The sequence below is a fragment of the Gracilinanus agilis genome, chromosome 6, assembly GCF_016433145.1.
Source record: "Gracilinanus agilis isolate LMUSP501 chromosome 6, AgileGrace, whole genome shotgun sequence".
NCBI classification, from domain to species: Eukaryota; Metazoa; Chordata; class Mammalia; order Didelphimorphia; family Didelphidae; genus Gracilinanus; species Gracilinanus agilis.
Window position 1 is genome coordinate 126,291,425 of NC_058135.1, and position 21,901 is coordinate 126,313,325.

The 21,901-nt window shown below is 35.8% G+C and overlaps 1 protein-coding gene across 1 annotated transcript in view; it reads left to right on the top strand.

Annotated features, from left to right (window-relative positions):
* The window catches only part of TTC29 (tetratricopeptide repeat domain 29), a 149,412-nt gene extending 137,109 nt beyond the window's left edge, over nucleotides 1-12,303 (top strand). The window contains exon 9 of the mRNA XM_044681697.1: nucleotides 12,037-12,303. Coding sequence (XP_044537632.1) covers nucleotides 12,037-12,303 — 267 coding nt within the window. The remainder of the gene's footprint in view (nucleotides 1-12,036) is intronic.
* Nucleotides 12,304-21,901: the final 9,598 nt, after the last annotated feature.

Consider the following 21,901-nt stretch of genomic DNA (forward strand, 5'->3'; position numbering starts at 1 on the left):
AAATATTTATTGAGTTGAGCGTTAGAGAAGCTGACCTCACTCCTTGACATTTGACAAAACACCCACATTTTTCTCTGAGAGTATCTCAAGTTCTGGCAAATGGCAACACGTAGTAGACAAATAGAGACAAATAATAGAGGATTTGTAATCTATAACAGATAAAATTTATATAGTACTTACATTGTGCTAAGCACTTTAATCCTCACAACAATCCTGGGAAGTAGGTGCTATTGTTATCCACATTTTACAGATGAAGAAACTGAGGCAAATAAGTTCAATGACTTCCCCAGGGTCATATACCTAGTAAGTTGAAGGTCTGAGGCTGAATTTGAACTAAATCCAGCTGTTCTAAGGAACTCGCATATATCTTTTTCTAAGGGGGAACTTTTTAAAATCAGAGGTAAGCATTAGGAAGTTCTTAATTCTCTCTGTTGTGAAGTTCAGAACAAATACAGAGCAAATGGAGGACAGAATACCACTTTGGAGGCCATGATATATTAATGAAGATCTGGACTAGGCTAATAGTAATGGGAAACAGAAATAGATAATAGGTGGGAGAGACCCTAAGAAGGAGAATAAAGAGAATTTGGTAACTAATTGGAAGTTAGGTCTAGGGAAGAAAAAGAAATTGAAAGATGTCAATGGTTTCAAGCCAGAGAGCATAAGACAAACTAGAAACAATACATTAATAGAGGAAGAGTGAATTCATTTTGGATAGACTAATTAGAACTGCCAATGGGACATCCAGGTGGATCTATCTCACAGATAGTTGGGGGTATGAGACTGGGACTAAGGGGATTTTTCAGGGCTAGAAATAGAGATAAATATGAACTAGTCCAAAGACCCATCTTCTTTTTCAGTCAATGGACAAATATCTATTAAGCACTCAATGTTTAGGCATTTTACAATTCCTCCCCTCAAAGAGCTTTCCTTGTAATGGGGAAACATGTCTATGAATAGGCACTGCTCAGAGTGCATGGAAGACAGCTTCAGAGAAGAGAAAGCCTCTAGTATTTGGAAGAATTTGGAACCTTAAGATTCATTGTTCTCTAGTCCTATATAATTTTCAAAGAGCTTTTCATATAAAACAAGTTGTATTCAATGTTTTGATCCTTCCATAATCCTTTACCAAGACAATCACATTCTGCTTATTTCAAGAAGTCCACTTTCCAGATATCCATAATTCTAGCTGTAAATGAGGACACTTATAATCTGGATGCAGTTGGGATGCACCATTTTCCAAAGAGCTATAAGGATTCTCTGAGGTCCAAAGACCTTTAATGGGAACATTCTTTAGTTTCTACTCTACCTTTCTTTAGATTTAAAAGTTAAATTCTTCATTGTGGGCATTACCAAAAAATAATTCCCACAGATTCCGTATATTGCCTTTGATTTGATTTGATTTTTAAAAAAGAAAGATGTTAAAGCATTTTAAAACCATTAATCTTGGGCAGCTGGGTAGCTCAGTGGATTGGGAGCCAGGCTAGAGACGGGAGGTCCTAGGTTCAAATCCAGCTTCAGACACTTCCCAATGTGTGACCCTGGGCAAGTCACTTGACCCCCATTGCCCACCCTTACCACTCTTCCACCTGTAAGTCAATACACAGAAGTTAAGGGTTTAAAAAAAACCATTAATCTTTTCTCAGCCAAGAAAAATTCTTCTAGGTTCTCTTTCTTTGGCTTATGAATATCTGTGGAATATGAGAATGTTTTGTTTTCTTTCTTTTTCTGTAGGGAAAAAAACCCTAAAAGTAATGGATAATTCTACCATCATTCAGGAAAATAATCTCTGGGGCTAGATATTTAAATCTTCTATGATCACAAGCAAAAGAATTTTGTGGTCTCATCACAGTCTTTTTTTTCGTGCATTTATGTATTATGAAACCATCATATAATTGATAGTTCTAGTATTTTATATGAACAGTAGACTAGATGAAGGAAACAACAAGCATGATCCCATTTGGTAAATCAATAAGGAAGCATGTGGATATTGGCAGAACCATAGCAAGGTCTGCCAATTTCCCATTATATTTTTCTATATAATTCCCAGCTTTATAGCAGCAATTTTGATGATATAGTTGTAATATTTTAAAAATAATTATCAACTGACAAACTAAATCATCTATCAAAAATCTTAGCCAAACCAGAATGCAAATTAGAATGAATTGTTGATTTGATGTCAAATTTTATTCAGATAACTTGATATTTTCCCAGAATTTTCCAAGAAATATCACAATTTAAGTTTTCATACTGTCAATATGCACTATTCTGGGTAGCAGTGGTATAGTATGTGGATAGTATATCGTCATGGAGTAAGGAAGACTTGCATTCAAATTCTGCCTCTGGCATATACTAGCAATGTGGCTCTTTTAACCTTCAATTGTAGCTCCTCGTGTACAGAGGGACTATACTTTAGGACCATCTCATAGGATTGTGATATCTCAAATGAGATTGTGTATGTAAAATTTTGCAAACATTGAAGTGCTATAAGTGCTATATAAAATGTCAGTTATTATTTTCTGTTAAAAAGGAATTTCCTTTGGACAAAAATGGTTTTCAGTTTTTTTATCCACAACACTTAGCATAGTGTGAGGCATATAATGGATGCTTAATAAACAGATAGTGAATAAATGAATGAATAAACTCTGAAGATGGTTAGAGAAAGGAATCAAACTCCTTGTTCTCAAATGTGCCCTTGTATTTTGAGCTTTAATAACACCCATTGAGCAGCACACTATGCAATCCAATCTGATCCAGTAAATATTTATTAATCTCCTACTATGTGCTAGCTACTGTACTAAGCCCTGGGGATATATAAAAAGATAATGATAGACAGACAGACAGATAGACAGACAGACAGACAGACAGACAGATAGATAGATAGATAGATAGATAGATAGATAGATAGATAGATAGATAGATAGATAGATACTGGCAGAGAGAGGGGAAGAGAGAGAGGGAGAGGGAGAGAGAGGGAGAGAGAGAAGAGAGAGAAAGGGGGGAGGGAGAGGGAGAAGGAGAGGGAGAGCGAGAGAGAGTCCCTGCCCTCAAGGAGCTTAAAATCTTAGAGGTGGGGGGAGGAGAACAACACACCAAAAAAGGAGTATTGAGGAGAGATCAGAGTGTATTTTGTTCCATGGAGTGCAAACCAGAAATAGTAGCAGATACAGAGTGGAGTTATCCAAAATCATTTTTTGTCCTCTATAAAGGAAGGCACTGGGAAGATTTTGGCACTCCACCCTCTGGCCTTCCAATCAGAGGGAAGAGGAGTCTAAGGGAAGGTGGTGTAAGTCAAGGTTTGAGTTAGCAGCTGGTATCACCATAATTAGAGGTAATGAGCTTAACTTGAGAGGGGTATCTTGTTCCTTGGAATGGAAGCCAGGCAGAGTAGCAGAAGATATAATGTTGAGGTAAATATTTTAGATGATTTATAAAATATTTTCTCAGTGAAATTTCTGTTTCTACCATAATTTCTGAGGTCTTCTGATTTTTCAGAGAAGCAGTTAGTGAACTCCTTTCTGCCTGACTTTCAGAAAATCCCTTCATGCAAAGATCTTTCTGATTTACCAGCAAATGCTTTGCATACCCTTAAGCAGGGGTCAGCAACGTATGGCTCTCGAGCCATATCTGGTTCTTTTGAGGGCCAGATATGGCTCTTTCTGCAGGAGCCATAAAGTCCATTTTTTTCAGGCGCTGTTATAGGAGCGGCACTGTGAGCACTGTACAGCTCTCACGAAATTACATTTTAAAAAATGTGACGTTTATGGCTCTCACAGCCAAAAAGGTTGCCGACCCCTGCCTTAAGGTTGCCAACAACCAGGATACTGATTGAGATAAAAAATTAATTATAGAAACATTCCTACATAGTGATTATTTTTGTTTGAGAAAAGCAAAGCATTCAACAACTTCATCTTCTTCAGTAGGTGAAAAACTCTTGAGCAATATGAAAAGGAAAGGTATATATATATATATATATATGTATATATATATATATATATATATTCATGGTTTGGTTAAGAAAGTTTGATGAAATAACTTAGGTTGTTTCTTTTTCTTTTGATTCTTAATGAACAGGCTAATATATATATATTTGATGGTCTTTAAGCATCCTTCCAACTTCCCTGACTCTCCATTCTTTATAGTTAAGATAAAATTGAGTTATTTCATAGCCCTGATCTTTGGTTGCTTCTGAATGATTTTTATTCTAACAATTTACTTTATCTCTTGTATAGTGAAAGACTTTACAAATATATTTAAACCAGTTTTTTTTGAACATCTACTATTTCTTCACCATTGACATTTTCCCTCAGAAGACATAGATTTGAGTCTTTATAAGGAAAAAAAAGCACCCACATAAGAAGTCCTTGAGCAAAATTATTTCCAAAGCTTGGTTTTATGTGTCAGTATGATACATAATATCAGCATTATCACCCTCTTTGGAATTTTTATAGAAATATGTATTGATCACCCAGCATAGGGGAGGTCCAACACATGGTTTAGTGTCTATCATCATAGGAAACTTGACAGTAATAAACAAAAATGGAAAGTCTTATTTCTGACTGTAGTTGTGAAAACACAACTTGATTTTGATTGTTTTCAACAAAAACATTCTAAAAGCTCACAAGGTGGCAATATTTGAACATGAAGCTTACATGGTGAATTTGTTTTGATAACTCTGGCTAGGAGGTTTAAGTTCTCCCCAGTGCTAGGAAAATAAGATGCTTGGATGCTACTAAAAAGTCAAAAGTCATTTAAAAGTGGGGAAGATTATATTGTTGAGAGCAGGAAATAGAAAAAGTTGCTTTGGTTTTTAAGTTAGTAATTTTGTAGAAAAGCAGTTTGGGGGGAAGTCATGCATTCATTCTCTAACAGTAGACAAATTATAGTAAATCAAAATAATGGAGTTTTTTTAAAAAAAAAAAAAAAGCAAATTTCAGGACAGACTACAAGGACCACAAAAGGCTTCAGAAGAGAAAAATCACTTTAGGAAAATGAATAGATCATTTGAGAAGTTATTATCCAAGAATAGTATATGAATTTCTGGATTAGGTATTAAAGTACTGGAATAACAGGGTCCTTCCCAGGAATGGAGCATACACCTTGCAAACAAGAGTTGGGAGAAATATATTTGCCAAGAAAGCAAGTTAGAGTGGAGAAAGAGTTGGTCTCTGAGTAAAAAAGGCATGAGTCCAAGTTCTGTCTTAGACACATACTCTCCTCTCCCTTTTTTTTTATTACTGTGGAGTACAACACCATTATCCTAGTCCTGAGCTCCTCACTGTCTCTCTCCCCTCATTTCCAAGCTTTCACCAAGGTCTATCCTTTTCACCCCTGCAACATCTCTCCAAAATGGCCCCTTTTCTCCCCTGAAACTGCCCCCACTTTCATCCTGGCTCTCATCACCTCACAACTGGATTGCTGGAGTAACCAGATGGTCTGCCTGCCTCAACTCTCTTCCCTTTCCAATCCATCTTCCATTCACTAAAGCAGAGGTCCATGTCACTACTCCTACCCCTACTCAACTCCTATTTTATACTCGATATTGTCCTCAATAAACTGCCTCCAGAAGACGATACAAAATGTTCTGTTTGGCATTCAAAGGTCTTCATATCCTTTTACATTTCCATTCTTCTTACACCTTACTCTTCCATATCAATCTTCAGTCCAGCAATACTGACTACCTGTATTCCATCTCACAGCCCCAAGCATTTTCTCTAGCTATCCCCCATATCTGGAATGCCTCTGACTACTGACCTCTCTGGCTTCCTGTAAGCCTAACTCAAGTCCCACTTTCTACAGGAAGCCTTCCTTAACTTCTCTTAATTTCAGTGCTTTCTCTTTTTTAATTATTTCCTGTTTGTCTTACATATGCCTTGCTTTGTACATTTTGAATGTTTGTTGCCTCCCCCATGAGATTATAAGCTCCTTAAAAGCAATGACTATCTTTTGCCTTGTATCTCCAGCATTTGGTGCAGTTCTTGGAATACAGAAGGCACTTAAAAATGTTTTATTGATTTGCTATGTGACCCTAGGCATGTTATTTAATCTCTCAGTGTCTCACGCTAGTCTTTTAGCCTCCAAGTTGTAGAGCAGATACCGGTTTCATTGGTAGGAGTTCTTTAATAGGTGCTTCCTATGCCAATGAAATCATGCGACCAGTTGTGCTATTAGAGTCTCAAAAATCTAATTAAAATATTTTAAAATGGAAAACTATAGTAGAAGTGGAGTGATAGAAAAAATAGTGCACATATAGTCAATCTTGCGTCTTACTAAGAGTCTTGATCTATGCGTGGATGACAAACATTGTAAATTTGTCTATTTGTTCATGTTATCAGTTCTCTAGACATTTTCATTTTAAATAAACACTCTCATCATACAAGTTTGTTTATCTGATAATATAGGAGTATTTGTAATAGGCAGCCACATGATAGTTTCTATCTTTAACTCAAAGCTTGATCCAATCATTCTGCTGTAAAACAAATGTATTAATTCTTCCAGATTGAATAAAGTTAGTGTGTATTCCTTCCATAATAGAATATCCTAAAAAGCATATTTTATTCTTGGATAAATATAACTTTAGACTTATTCCCAAAGTCTAGTAAAATTAAATGTCAACACTGCTTTTACTGACAAATTCATTAGGGCCAAAGAAGGAGTAGAAATGTTATCCTTAACTAGTCTATGTTTTTAAAAAAAATTATTTCTATCCCAAGTGGTGATTGAAAAGCAAGGATACCAGATAGCACTCTAAGAAAAAGAATAAAAAGCAACAGTAATAGGCAGTTAAGATTTCAACTATTTCTCTCATTGTTTCAGTCCCCTTCCTGATCTGCCCCTGCCCACTGGCATGGAACCACACAGACCTGTAAGTCTGATCTGGCACATTTAGGGGAGAGGAAATATGGACAAAAGTAGCCCAAATCACCATTACTAAAATTGATTAGCTATAAAACATGTATCTTTGTATGTCTCACTAAATAAAAGAAACCAAGAGCATACAATGAACAAGCATAAAAGAGAGAGAGAGAGAGAGAGAGAGAGAGAGAGAGAGAGAGAGAGAGAATTCATTCTCTCTAATAAGGTTTATAACCCACAGAACTAACCGATCCTGAAGACTTATAAATACTAATGTTATTTAAATAGAAAGTGTTCACTGGTAAATTTATACCTGGTTTCAACTTAATTCACTGTGCATAATACTCTGTAGCCTCTGTTGAATATTTCAAACTTAATTCTAAGTGTAGTTTGATTGTTGTTGTTTTTAAATAGTAAGCCCCTGAAAGCCTTGTTCTTCCTTAGAAACAATGATGACATTTCTAATGTTAAATCTTTGCTACTTGCCTTTCAAGGCTCTCCACAATATTATTCTATGACCAATCATTCTCCAGCTCCCACCAGCTACTTCCCTAATGAGGCCAAACTCCTTATTGATCCCAAAAGAAGACATGTTTATTCCTGCTATTGTAAGAACAAATTCAGGTATCTCTCCAGACCCTTCCCAATCATATTCATAGAATTCTCTCTTCCTTCTTCTGTTTTCCATATCAGAATCTGGGATGGGGAATATCAATGCTGATTTGCTATAGTTAAAGTTACCTAATTAAAAGATAGCCAACAGAACTTAAAACCTATCCATGAGTTTTAGAGATGTCTACCCAAAGCATGTAAAGACTTCCCCCTGCAGAATGGGAGGATGAAAACAATTTGTTCCAAAGGCATGAAAGCAACTGAAGCAAGCACTATGGAGTGTTTAAAGTTTGGTCAGACATCAAAGACACCAAAGTCATCCAGTGTATCTGGGCCTGTGTCCAGTTGTCTTGACTTTTGTCTTACCCCTGGACTTTGATGATTCTGGAAGAGAGAGTGAGGCTAATGACTTTGTGCAACTCTTCTTCACTTAAATCCAATTCATGAATGATATAAGACGTCATCCTGTAATGTCATCTGTCCTCTTCAAGTATGAAGGATAAACAATAACAATAGCTACATACTCAGAAGAATGATAATAGTAATAGTAAAAAAATGAGAAAAAAGCATCAAACTTTTAGGATAATAACATTTTATTATAAATTAGCACATTGATTCCAGAGATATTTGTTATGTCAGTGTCAAAAAATTTTTTTAAATTCTATGAACCAGAGTAATTCATGGAAATTCTGTTTCCTAACTGTGATCATTCATGTTCTGTTTGGAGGTCTATGATGTCACCATCATTCTCTCATAGTTTTTCATCACTGTAGAAGAGGCAAATAGTGTTACTGCTATGTCATAATATGGCTCTTTCTTTTGAGTAGCTATATCCGTCAAGGGACTGATTAATTTAAAGCTGCCGATGAAGGTTGGTAGAACAAATTTCTGAAATTTGAATGTTGAGGATAAATTTTTGTGGGGATATAAGTTAGTACTTGAGTAACATCGAAGATAGGGTTAGATTCATTCATTAACTGTTTCAAGGCCCTCATTAGAATATAAGTTCCTTGAGGGTAGAGTCTATGTTTTTGCTTGTATTTGTATCTCCAGCTTTAGCATAGGACCTGGCATATAGTAAGTGTTTTATAAATTCTTCTTGCCTGTCTACTGAGAAATGCAATGTGAATGGGTAAAGCCAAGATAGACGAGTCTTTAATTCTCCCAAATTCCCCTCTATACAACTTTAAAATAAAACCTCAAAAATTCTAGAGCAGAAGAACCAACAAAAGAAGGGGTTGAAGGTTTCTGACTCAAGTCTTCTTAGAAGGTCAACAGGAAGGATCTGTCTCATAAAAAGGAGCTCTATCCAGTGCAGGCCATGCTGGCAGCAGGCACTGAGGGTAACTAAATCAGTGGCTATATGACTTCTGGAGCTCTCAGAACACAGAGCATAAAGGGGTTGGACAACTATTCAGAAGGATATTACAGAGGACCTTCTGCTAGCATTGAGTGTAGAATTCCGTGGCATTGCCCATAAGCAATTCTGGGTCAAAGTCCCAGGGTGAGGAGGAGCATTAGCATACTAGAGGGATCAGCTACAGGGGAGCAGGAACCCTGGCCACAGTTCCAGGGTGGAAAAAAGTACTTATGACTACTCACAAGCCAGGAAAGTAGTGACCACTCCTCTCCTTAGAGCATACTACTTTGGAAGAATTGAAAATGTATAGACTGCCAGAACTAGCTCTGAAAACAGCAGAACAAAAAACATAAAGCTTGGGACAGTGCCCCCTCCACCCCAGGAGCAGAACCCAACTTTAGCATAAAGTCAAAACTCAAGAAATAGACTGAAAAAAAAAATAAATGGGGGTTGGGGGAGAACCTGACCACATAAAGTTACTATGGTGACAGGGAAGATCAAAACACAAACTCAGAAAAAACTTCAAATTAGTCATATCCAAAGACTGAAAGAAAAATATGAGTTGGTCTCAGGTCCAAAAAGAATTCCCAGAAGAGCTCAAAAATGATTTTTAAAATCAAATAAGAGAAGGTAGAGAGAAAATTGGGAAAAGAAATGAAAATGATGCAAGAAAATAATGAAAAAAAGAGTCAACAGCTTGATAAAGGAGATACAAAAATATACTGAAGAAAATGACATTTTAAAAAACAGAATAGGCCAAATGGTAAGAGGCACAAATATATCAAGGAAAAATATAAATAATTCAATTGTAGAAATGTAGTTGTTATTGTGTGTGTGTAAAAATTCCTGTATCTGAGGGGATTTGAGTTACTATTTTTCATAAGATTTATCAAACTAGAGAAATATAGCTTATAACTACTTTCATTACTACTATATGCACATAAAAGGTGGTGTTTGTTGGCAAGGAAAAATAGCTAACAAATTAAGAAAAGATGGTTCTGTTTGTGCGTCTATGGCCAAGGCTAATCACTAACTTAATTTCAATTCTTTTTCTCTTAATTAGTAGGCCTTTGAACTAAAAGTATTAAATGAAACTAGATCTGTATCATGAAGAAAGTTAAGAAATTCATATATATGTGTCAATTTTCTCAACTAAATGCAACAATATAGAAATGAGGTCATTTTAACTAGCTCATTATTCTTCCCTCAAGGATTCTTAACCTTTTACTATACTAACTTTTGGTAGAATGATGAAGTCTATGTACACTTTCTAAGAATAATATTTTAAGATGCATAAAATAAATTACATACAATTACAAAGGAAAATAACTATTAAAATAAAAGTATAATACTTTCCCATCCAAGTTCATGAATCTGAAACCTATCTAAGGATCCCAGGTAAAAAAAAAACACCTGCTTTCCCTAAAAATTATCAATGTTAGTATAGGTTTATGCCATATAGATCATGTGGCTTTGTCTACAAAGAGACATCTACCTGCTTACATGGAAGAACTTGTTTTTCCTTGTTGGAAATCTTATAAAGAGTAGCAGAAAATTTTCACAGAATTTTTAGAGCCCTTCTTTTCCAAGCTACCTCTACTTCAAAAAAGTAGTTTCTCTATAACATACCTGGTAAGTAGTCTTTTGGCTTAAGCTTAAAGACTTCCAATGAAAAAGAGCCCAGCACCTTCCAAAATAGTCTATTACACTGTATTTAGGCACAGTTCTAAGTGTTAGTGAGCTTTTTGTTTCAGCAAGGCTAAATTTTGCATCTTTCCAACTCCTACACACTATTCCTAGTTCTGCCCCCAGGGCCAAGAATAATTCTCCTCCCTATTCTGCATGACAGTCCCTCATATATATGAAAATAATCTCCTGTCCATCCTGTCTTTCTCCATGTTAGACATAAAAATTCTCTTCAATCAATCATCCTATTTCATGAACTCAAGACTTTTCACAATCACAGCTTCCCTTCTGGGTGCTTTCCAGTGTATCATTATTCTTCCTAAAATGTACTCCTCATTCCATATCTGGTCTGAGGAGGGCAAAGCCTCATATGATTGTACTATGTATGTATGTATTTATTTAGTACAATACTACTTTTCTATTCCTCGATGCTGTACTCTCTCAGTGCAGTTTGCATTATCTTTCTTGGCTTCTCTCACTATGATTCATTTTAACTTTGTCTGCAGTCCATTAAAACCCACCAGCTATTTTTCAGTAGGTATACTGTTATCTCCACAATCTGACAGAATATTTTTTAGCCCAAGAGTAAGACTTTATATTTGTCCCTATTGAATTTCATCAACTGAAGAAGGGTAAAAGGTGGAAGAATTGCAAAGGTCTTTGAAAAGAAGACTGAATAAAAGTAAAAGTATGAGGGCTTTTATAGGATGTGAAAAGTAGAAATGGAGGAGGAGGATCAAGTAAAAATTCATCACTTTAGGATTTGCCAAATTCTTTACATACTATATTTCATTGGATCCTCACAACAACCCTAGGAAGTCAATGAACGCAATTATCTCCCTTTTTCAGATGAGGAAATTGAGGCTAGTAGAGGTTCTATGACTTTCTAAGGATCACACAGTTTGTAAAAGCTTGAGACAGAATTTGAACTTGGGTCTTACTGTACTCCATCCATTGTATCATCTATGTGTCTATTAGGGCTAGTCAGAGGTAGTGAAAATTTGGGTCAAAGGTGAAGATTTTCAAGGCAACGTTTTTATTTTTATCATTGCCAATCATCCATGACTTACTCCAGCTGTTAACCAATAGTGAGGAACTTAGGACAGTAAGGGCAGAGGTCTCTGCCATCAGGTTTTTTCAGTTACTCTTTTACTTGGAACCAGTAAGCTGGTCGGGTTTTAAATGTCCTCTTGCTTTGACAGAAAATAGCAGTTATTCAAATATCCAATATGACAGTTATCCAAGTCTTTCCTAAAACAAAAAAACAAGAAAAAGATGGGTCTTTTCCTTCTCCATTTAAAAAATTCCCACTATATAAGAAGTAAGCTCTACCCCATTCCCAATTGAATCCAAGTATGTAGAGTATGCAACAATCATGCCTTTTATTTTCCTAGAAAAGATCTTCAACGTACTAACTAAAAGTTAACGCATGATGAGTATTAGACTTTATACACAGTGAGAGAGAAGTATGAAATGGTGGAAATGCTATTAATAAAAGGAAATCTTTTTTCTTTTGTTTTCAGGGATTTTATACAAAAGCCTGTGAGTTCTTTAAGCAAGCGTTTGATACAACCACTGAGTTCATGAATTTCTCACTTGTGGATGAGACCAAAGTCCACTATGGAATTGCCAAGGCTCACCAGATGATGGGAGCAGTCAATAATTACATAGAAACTGCTGATTATGACAGCCTCAATCACCTTCTGACATGGAAAGAGAACAGGAGCAGCATTGTCCCGGACCCCAGCGCTGGTAAGGCCATGAAACGCATTCATTTCAAAAGCAATTGATGGCAATTATTTGCCTTGTCATGGTTGGCTGAAATGTTTGCTGAGTTGTAATCCCTCCTGGACTGACCTTGTACTGCAGGGAACCTTAGATACACTTTGGTATTCTAATTGATTTTAAAGGAAATTCGCAAAGAAAAAATAGTTTTTATATGTTAAAAAAAAAAAAAAGGTAATTTCATTCCCCACACTACTTTTATAGTTATACAAAGTACTTGCCAACATGGACCGTCATTTCGACTGAGCCATGAAACTATGTGCACTTAAAACCTGTTCTCAAAGACAAAAAAAAAAAAAAACAGTGATTAGACCAAAACATTATTGCATATGTATCACTTTTAATGAATACTATTTTTTCTATCCACTTTCCTTCAAGATATTAGACTGTAGTTTTGGATGTTGTCCATAATTATCTTCCCCAAATGAAGTTCTCTCTCCAAAGGGATTTTCTACTTCATTTCTCCTGTCTGACTTTATCCTCAAAGAAATAGGAGGTTAGAACTTTGATCCAAAATACCCAAGGTGCTTCCACAAAGGAGTTTGTGTGATAAAGGGAGTTGGGAGAGGGAGGTAGCCAACTGCATCAAAAATAGATTATTATGTCTCATTCTAGGTTTCATGTTAGGGAGAACACTGACAAGCTTACAAGGGTGCAGAGAAGGGATGGGAAAAAAGTAATGATTAAGGGGTAATGGAGAGCATGTCATACATAGATTGGTTAAAAGAATTAGGAATCATTAGCCTGCAGGAAAGAAGACTTAGGGGGTAACAAAATAATTGTATTTGAAGGGATGTCATGTGAAAAGTAGGATTAGACTTGTTTTTCTTGACCTTGACTAAAAATACTGAGTGGAATTTATAGAGATGAAGATTTAATTCCCATATGAGGAAAATTTTCTTAACTATTAGAGCTAGCCAAGAGTGGAATAGAGAGACATTTTTTCTTTCTTTCTTTCTTTCTTTTTTTTTTTTTTTGAGATCTTTCAGAAAAGCCTGGATGACAACTTGTTGGTAGTTCTTGGATGGATTACAAGTTGGACTGGAAAACCTCTGAGGGCCCTTCCACCTCTTGTATACTATATTTTAATAACAAATATGAGCATCCCTTTACAGTATAATTGTGTTCCTTGGAAATTGCATTCAAATTTGTGCATAGCACAACATTTCAAGTGTGTTAGGGAAACTTGAATGGAATTATAATTAATGATTCAGTGAACAGAGTGCTAAAGATGGGGTCAGCAGACCAGGATTCATATCCTGGCTTCTCCATGAACCTATGTGAGTTTGGTCCAATCACTGACCACCTCTGCACTTCCTTTTCCTCATCTATAAAGTGAAGGGGATTGGACTAGGTCCACCTCTATGATTGTCTTCAGGTCTAAATCTATGATCTTGTGAATCTTTATGAAAAATTTTTAAAATAATCTAATTTATCTTTTAAGTAAATGCAAATGTTTACATGTGTACCATTTATGTACATGCGATACATATATAGGCACACACATACTATGTAGCTTATAATGAGGATCTGTACTAAGCTCCTTTTTTCCAACTTACAGATTCCCTGTGTAATTGATTAAATATTAGGAAGCTTTATTAACTCTTGCAAACCAATGAAATACCACTTAGTTCATTACTAAAAGGGTCTTCTGGTCTCGTATGCAAAACCAGGAAAAACAGCTCCTTCTGTGCTCATGAAACATGAAACAAATGAACAAAAAGGTTTAGTAAAAGATGGTTTAGAAATTGTAATGACCATTCTTGGCCCCAGAAAAAATTCAAATGTACTGCTCTCATTTCAGCAGAGAGATTGGAGGATTTTAAGTACAGAATGTTGAATATGCCTTGAGATCACACTCACTGTAATATTTGGGGTTTTTTTCTTTATTATAAGCAAAAGATCATTGGGTGGGTGAATTGTAGGGGGAGCTCTGTCTGGAAATTCTGTAACATAAAAAAAGGCAATAAAACTTATTTTTAAAAATAATAAATAGAAAAAATAGATGTTTTGGTTGAATTTGGCACATCCAGAAAAACATTATAATTATTTATTTATCTATCATTTTAAGGAGAATACCTCACTTACATCCTTGAGATGTTAGCTCTAATTCTCAGAGGTCTAGGAATTGCTTATCTAGTTGGCAGAGCTCTCCCCATCTCTGGTTTTGCCTTTCCCTTTCTGTTGCCATACTTTAAGGGATTAAGAAAAGGAAAAGAGTTGGAATGCTTGTCAGTCTATTTGAGTACTTTGGGGAATGTTCTAAAAGGTCTGGCAAAGGATGGACTTATTTTGAATCCTGTCTGTGTATTTCATTTAGCCTTTTTTTCCCATCTTCCTCTACTTCACGTCGTGATTGGATTGGTTGTTCTTCCAAATATAGTCTGTCCGTAGCTACTTGTCTCTTCCTCTTCTTATGTCTTCTGTACCATGGCTTCCATTCCAACCTTGTAAGTTTCCATTTCTTCCTTGCATGTGTCATTCAACAGTCTTCTACAATGCAGTGCTTTGGTTTGGAGACTTCCCATTTAAAGGATGCATCGGAAACATTTTTATTTGACTAGGTCTAATTCAGACATGGGAAGCCAGATCCACACTTAGGAACCACAACAACAACAAAAGTATGAACAACAATAAAACTAATCCAAATGGTAGGTTCATATTATCTACAGAAAACAGAATTGCACCTAGATGGGCTAAAGCATTTTACAAGTGAAGAAATAATCTTCTACGATACAATTCTTTTTTGCAAATTTGAATTGGAAAATGAAGTGGCATGTCATAAAACACATTCATTCTTTTCATGTAAGTGTATCTTTGGCTAGAAATATATCAGGTTCTGCCAAAAAAAATCCTGTATAGATGTACGCACATGTTTAGGTTGAAAAATTATTTTCATTAACCACTGATTAAGCAAAAATAATTATCTTCCCTTGGGAAAAGATGTCCATATCTGTGAGTCAATATTATATCTTGATTATCATTCAATTATCACGTGAGGAAAAGAAAGCTATGACAGCACTGACCCAATATGATACTGTCAAAGCAATGAGCTATGAAAATATTATTTGCGAAACTGATGAGTTCTCAGATCTTTGGAGTTTGCCTCTCCTCTGGAGGAGCATCCTCAAGCTTGCTGCCGAGAGCTCCCGTGCACTCAGTAAAGGGCAGATCAAAGATCGGGAAGATGCTGTATAAAAACTGTGCCTTCATCCTCCCCTCGGAGACTTCCAACCCCTCCAAACAAATCATTAGCTCGCAGAGCCAGCAATATTCTTTTAAGCAGAAGGAACCTATCCCCTTAAGGGAATAGACCAGCGAGAGCACTCAGGTCTATAGATAAAACAGAGCTATGATTCATTCACCAATAATCATCCATCACCTTTATGTCTTTCCAAGGGAACAGAGCAAACACTAAGAGCCTTCCTTTTATTCTAATAGAATTCAAGAGGGTTGGAAGATGTCAATATTGCACATCTTTCTGATGGTAATAATGAGGAAGATGAAATACCTCCACCAAAACTGAGGAATTTAGGAAGAATTAAAATGTGTCCCCCATTCCTACTACCTCTCTTCCCCTGCAAAAACCCCCCATCTATTCACACCCAAAGCACCAGAAATCTGTCAATCTTCAGACATAAGGGCTTTTCTGTGGATTCCTCTGGACTTCTCCAAAACAAAAAGTGTATTTTCTTTACTAGAACTATTCTTTGCAACTAGATAGAAATTCATTTCTTTTGTATAAAAGGCTAAGACATTTTGCCTTTTGGAGATGGCAGCCGCACATGTGGAAACAGTGGTACTCTGTGAAACAAAAGTGCCCTTCATTCATCTTAATAGGGATGTTAACCTAGAAGTGTAATTACAGCCAGTAAATGCCAACATTGTTAACCACTTCCCTGTACTGCACTCCATTGGGGCATCTCTCTAATACACTCCTTGGGGCATCCAGATAACAGTCATCTTTTGGCATCCCTGGTTCTTTGATAGAAATAAGATGTAAACAGTGTATGGAACCTATTGAAAATATTGGTCCATCCACTTGTGAAGACATTTATAATTTCCAACATCGGTAATGTTCAAAGTGCCATCCTTATCCCATGAATCACATTTTAAATGAAAGGCAATGTAGTCTAATGGACAGAGCACTGGAGTCAGTTGGACCTGGGTCTGAATCTAGCCTTTAACACTCACAAGCTATGAGATTATAAACAAGAACGTCTCTGAGACTCAGTTTCCTTATCTATAAAATGGAAGTAATAAATAGCAGTTAGGCTCAAATTAAGCAGGAAAATCAGAATTCTAATTAGCCTATTTAAATACTTATAGAGATAACAAATCTGGAAGAGGATAGAATTAAACTATGATATTTGCAAACATTAAATCGCTATATTAACCAATAAGCATTTATTAAGAGCCTATTAGATATCCTGTGCACTGGACTTAGCTATCACCATTTTTATCATATAATAATATTGTATAGGAAATAATGAGCCCGGAATTTTATTCCCTTCAAAATATTTTATTATTAGAATAGTAATTGGAGGGCAACAGGGTGGCTCAATGGATTGAAAAGACAGCCCTGGAGACAGGAAGTCCTGGGTTCAAATCTGACCTCAGATACTTCCTAGCTGTGTGACCCTGGCACATCATTTAAGACCAATTACCTAGTACCTCTCTTTTAACTTGTAACCAATATTTAGTGTTGATTCTAAGACAGAAGGTAAGGGTGTAAAAAAATAATTGGGAAGTGGACTAAGGATCATACAGTGATGATTCTAGACTAGTGATGTCAAACTCCAGTGGAAACAAAGACTATCAGACCAATCAGAAAGATCCTTGCAGGTCACACATTGACTTAGAAAACCACATATTAACATTAACTATGCCTTATTGTATTTTTATTTATCTTGTTGCTATTTCCCAATTACATTTTAAGCTGGTGGGCTCACTCTGGGGAGTGTTTGTGTGCCACATGCAACCAGAAGGCACGTGTTTGACATCTCTATAATCTAGACCAGTGATGGGCAAACTTTTTAAAGAGGGGGCCAAAGGAAAGGAAATGCTCATCTGTCAGGCTGTTTCTAAGGCAACTCTTTCGAAGTTTCATGGTATTGTGTCCTACTCATTGTATTCATCAGATTAGGAATAATGTTGTAGGGCCAGATAGAACATTTCAGGGTTTGATGTAGTTTGCCCATCACTGATCTAAATGACAGGTTAAAGGATGTGGGACCTTGGATATCATCTGGTTCAAGTCCCTTCTTTTTTAGATGAGGAAGCATATCATTTGTGGGTTTTTCACAATTTCTGTCCTGCTTACCACTCAAGAACATAAAAGAACATATATGTTTGTATGAATGTCTAGATGCACATAATATATATAAACCACACATATGGCATACATATGTTATATGCTCATGCACACATCTATATATTTGGCTGGGCTGGGCAAAAATGGCAACAAAACTAGTTTGGCTATTATGAACCATTTTGAAAACAAAACATGAATCTTAATTTATTAAAATTATTTTATACCTACATCTACAAGTGTATACATATTTATCTAATATATATGTAACATGTATGTGTGTATGCATATGTGGTGTATGCATGTATATATCTTACTGACTAGCTCGGTTCTTTACACACTTTTTAATGAGTCCCAGGCTTCTCTGTGTGAGTCCCCGTTAGCTTCACTAGTCCATAGCCTTGTTTTTCCAGCCCAATTTCCCAATTCAAGCTACGAAGGATACCACATGGAAGGGCAGTGCTGCTCATCACAATTTATGTGAAAAACAACTCAAATCCTATGACCCTAGTAATGGCCATCAGCTAGGTTATCTTTGTGAATATAGTAGGGCCCTCTATCAGTGGGGATATATATGTTCAAAGACCAAAGATGGCTAAAACCTCAAATATACGCAATTTATTGCTGGATTGTGGGGGGAATCCCACATTCTTTATATATATGGGGATAAGTACCCCCAAAATATGCATGTAGAGGAATATACTCTTGTTTGTGTATATACTTACCCTATATAGAAGAATGTGATTTTAGGAAACATTATGATACAAAACCAGAATGACTCAGTCATATTATCAAGTTCTGGTAAACATTTATGTGTTTTCCCTCTTCCCACTCTTGCCCTTTAGCTGGTCATTCCAGGGCCTTCCACACCCCAACCCACTCCCCATAAAAAGGACCTTAAAAAGTGAAGCAAAAGAGACTATAGCCAAGGAGAAGGTCACTATGCAGGACCCCTGGTGTACCAATTATTAAAATGGTTGGAGGACCTCTAGCATTTCCCCGTCCTGCATGGCCAGATAAAGGGGCCCTACTGTAATTTGAAGTATTTGAGGGTAAACCAATCTATTTTTTTAAATTAGTACAATCTATTTTTTACAAATAGATCAACTACTTAATTTTAATTTTTGTTTTTGTTTGATTCATCAAAGATTTTATTTCCCCAATTACATGTAATAATTTTCAACATATATTTTCCAAAATTATAAGATCCAAATAATTTCCCTCCCTCCCTTCCTTTCTACTCTCCAACTCAGATCTGAACCATACATATATTATCATGAAAAACACACTTCCATATCAGTCTTTTTTGTAAAAGCACACTCATACAAAACCAAACCCCCAAAATAAAACCATAAATATACTGATGTTAAAGATGGTATGCTTTCATCTGCATTCATTCAACTCCAAAAGTTCTTTCTCTTGAGGTGGATAGCATTCCTCATCATGAGTCCTTCAGATTTCTCCTCAACCATTGCATTACTGAGAGTAGCCAAGTTTTCAGCTAATTATCATAAAATATTGCTGTTACTGTGGACAATGTTCTTCTGGTTCTGCTTATTTCACTCTGTATCAGTTCATGTAGATCTTTCCAACTTTTTCTGAAATCAACTTGCTTATCATTTCTTAAAACAAAATAGTATTCCATCACCAGCATGTACCACAATTTGTTCTGCTATCCCCTCAATTTCCAATTCTTTGCTACAATTTCAAAAAGAACTGCTATAAATATTTTAATACAAGTAGGTCCTTTCACCTTTTTTGTTATCTCTTTGGGATACTGATCTAATAGTGAAATTTCAGTATCAAAGAGTATGCTCAATTTTATGATCCTTTGCAGAAATAAACTAATATATTTAATTTAGAAGCATTCCCCAAAATTTAGTCATAGAATTTAAAAGTGAGAAGGAACCTTAGAGAGATGATGAAATCTATGTCCTTTATTTTGCAAAGAAGAAAATGAGGTGTGGTGAACTTTCCATAGTCATAAACTAAGTCAGTGATAGAACCAAGACTGAAAGTTCAACCCTTTTACTCCTAGCCCATTAGTCTTTTCATCACTTGATTCTCCCTCTATTTCATTATTTACCCAGTTAATAAATTTACTTATGTACTAGAAAGTATACATTTTCTTTTTTAAAATTTTGGGTAAATATTTGTAATAAATTAGAAAAATTCATAAGTCAATCTATCTGTCCTTGAGAATTTTTCAGTTTACTGTTTTTTAATAATTAGAATTATCAGTAGTATTCAAATTCATTTTTGTTACTTTTTTTCAGTCTAAAAAGTCCATTTCCTGGGGAAGTAGATTTTAAATATTTTTAACAAATTAAGATGAACATTAGTACTCAAAATGGTTTACAAGAGCCAATCTGGTTCCATTTTTGCCCAGTCAGTCAAGCTATAAATGCCTCATTTGGGCCAGCACTGTGTAGAGAGAGGGCACAGAAAAAGTATAAGACTTTATACATTTGCCCTTCAAAAATCTATAATTTAAATGAGGATGCAATACTTATGCAGGTGAAACTATGGAACAATATGACAGTATATATAATCAAATGTTGTGTGATATTGCCTAATATTTCTCAGCCTTTTAATGTCAAAAATACATGAAAGGCCCCCATATAAAGTCCCTTCCATAGATCAACATCTCACACCCTACACCAAGATAAATTCATAATGGGTGAATGACTTGAATTCATAAAGAAGGAAACTATAAGTAAATTAGGCAAATACAAAATAGTATACTTGTCAGATCTCTGGGAAAGGAAAGATTTTAAAACCAAGCAAGAGTTAGAAAAAATTACAAAATGTAAAATAAATAATTTTTATTACATTAAATTAAAAAGGTTTTGTACAAACAAAAATAATGCAACCAGAATCAGAAGGGAAACAACAAACTGGGGAAAAAATCTTTATAACAAAAAACTCTGACAAAGATCTAATTACTCAAATATACAAAGAGCTAAACCAATTGTACAAAAAAATCAAGCCCTTCCTCAATCAATAAATGGGAAAGGGACATGAATAGGCAATTTTCAGATAAAGAAATCAAAAGTATCAATAAGCACATGAGAAAGTGTTCTAAATCTCTAATAATTAGAGAAATGCAAATCAAAACGACTCTGAGGTATCACCTCACATCTAGCAGATTGGCTAGAATGAAAGAAGGGGAGAGTAATGAATGCTGGAGGGGATGTGGCAAAATTGGGACATTAATGCATTGCTGGTAGAGTTGTGAACTGATCCAACCATTCTGGATGGCAATTTGGAACTATGCCAAAGAGTGCTAAAAGACTGCCTGCCCTTTGATCCAGCCATACCACTGATGAGTTTGCACCCCAAAGAGATCATAGGGAAAAAGACTTGTACAAAAATATTTATAGCCACGCTCTTTATGGTGGCAAAAAACTGGAAAGCGAGGGGATGCCCGTCAGTTGGGGAATGGCTGAACAAATTGTGGTATCTGCTGGTGATGGAATACTATTGTGCTCAAATGAATAATAAACTGGAGGAATTCCATGTAAACTGGAAAGACCTCCAGGATTTGATGCAGAGTGAAAGGAGCAGAACCAGGAGAATATTGTACACTGAGACTGATACACTGTGGTAAAATAGAATGTAATGGACTTCTATACTAGCAGCATTGAAATGATCCAGGACAATTCTGAGGGATTTATGGAAAAGATGCTACCCACATTCAGAGGAAGAACTACAGGAGTGGAAACACAGAAGAAAAACATTTCCTTGAACACATGGATTGATGCAGACATGATTGGGGATATAGATTCTTACTGACCACCCTAGAACAATTATCAATAATATGGAAATAGGTCTTGATCAATGACACATGAAGAAATCAGTGGAAATGCACGTCAGTTACAAGAGGTGGAGGTGTAGGGGAGGGATGGGAGAGGAGAGAATAAGAACATGAGTCATGTAGCCTTGAAAAAAATTTATCTAAAAAATAAAATTCAAACAAACAAACAAATAAATATCTAGGACCAACAACCAAATAAAAAAAAATAAAGTCCCTCCCAACTGTAAATCTATAATACTATGAAAGAAGCATTTGTTTGGTCCTTCTCACTCATATTTGTTCCTTCTTTTGCATTCTCAAAGTCATCATCTAGGCCCTTCTTTCTGTGATGCCTGTATCATCCCAGTAACCTCACACATGGCTGCTTCTCTTGTATCTAAATTCTCCATTCCACTAAATTCTAATCACCAACACAAATTAATTTTCCTGAATGGCCACACATTTAGTTATGTTATTCACCTACTAAAAACAATAA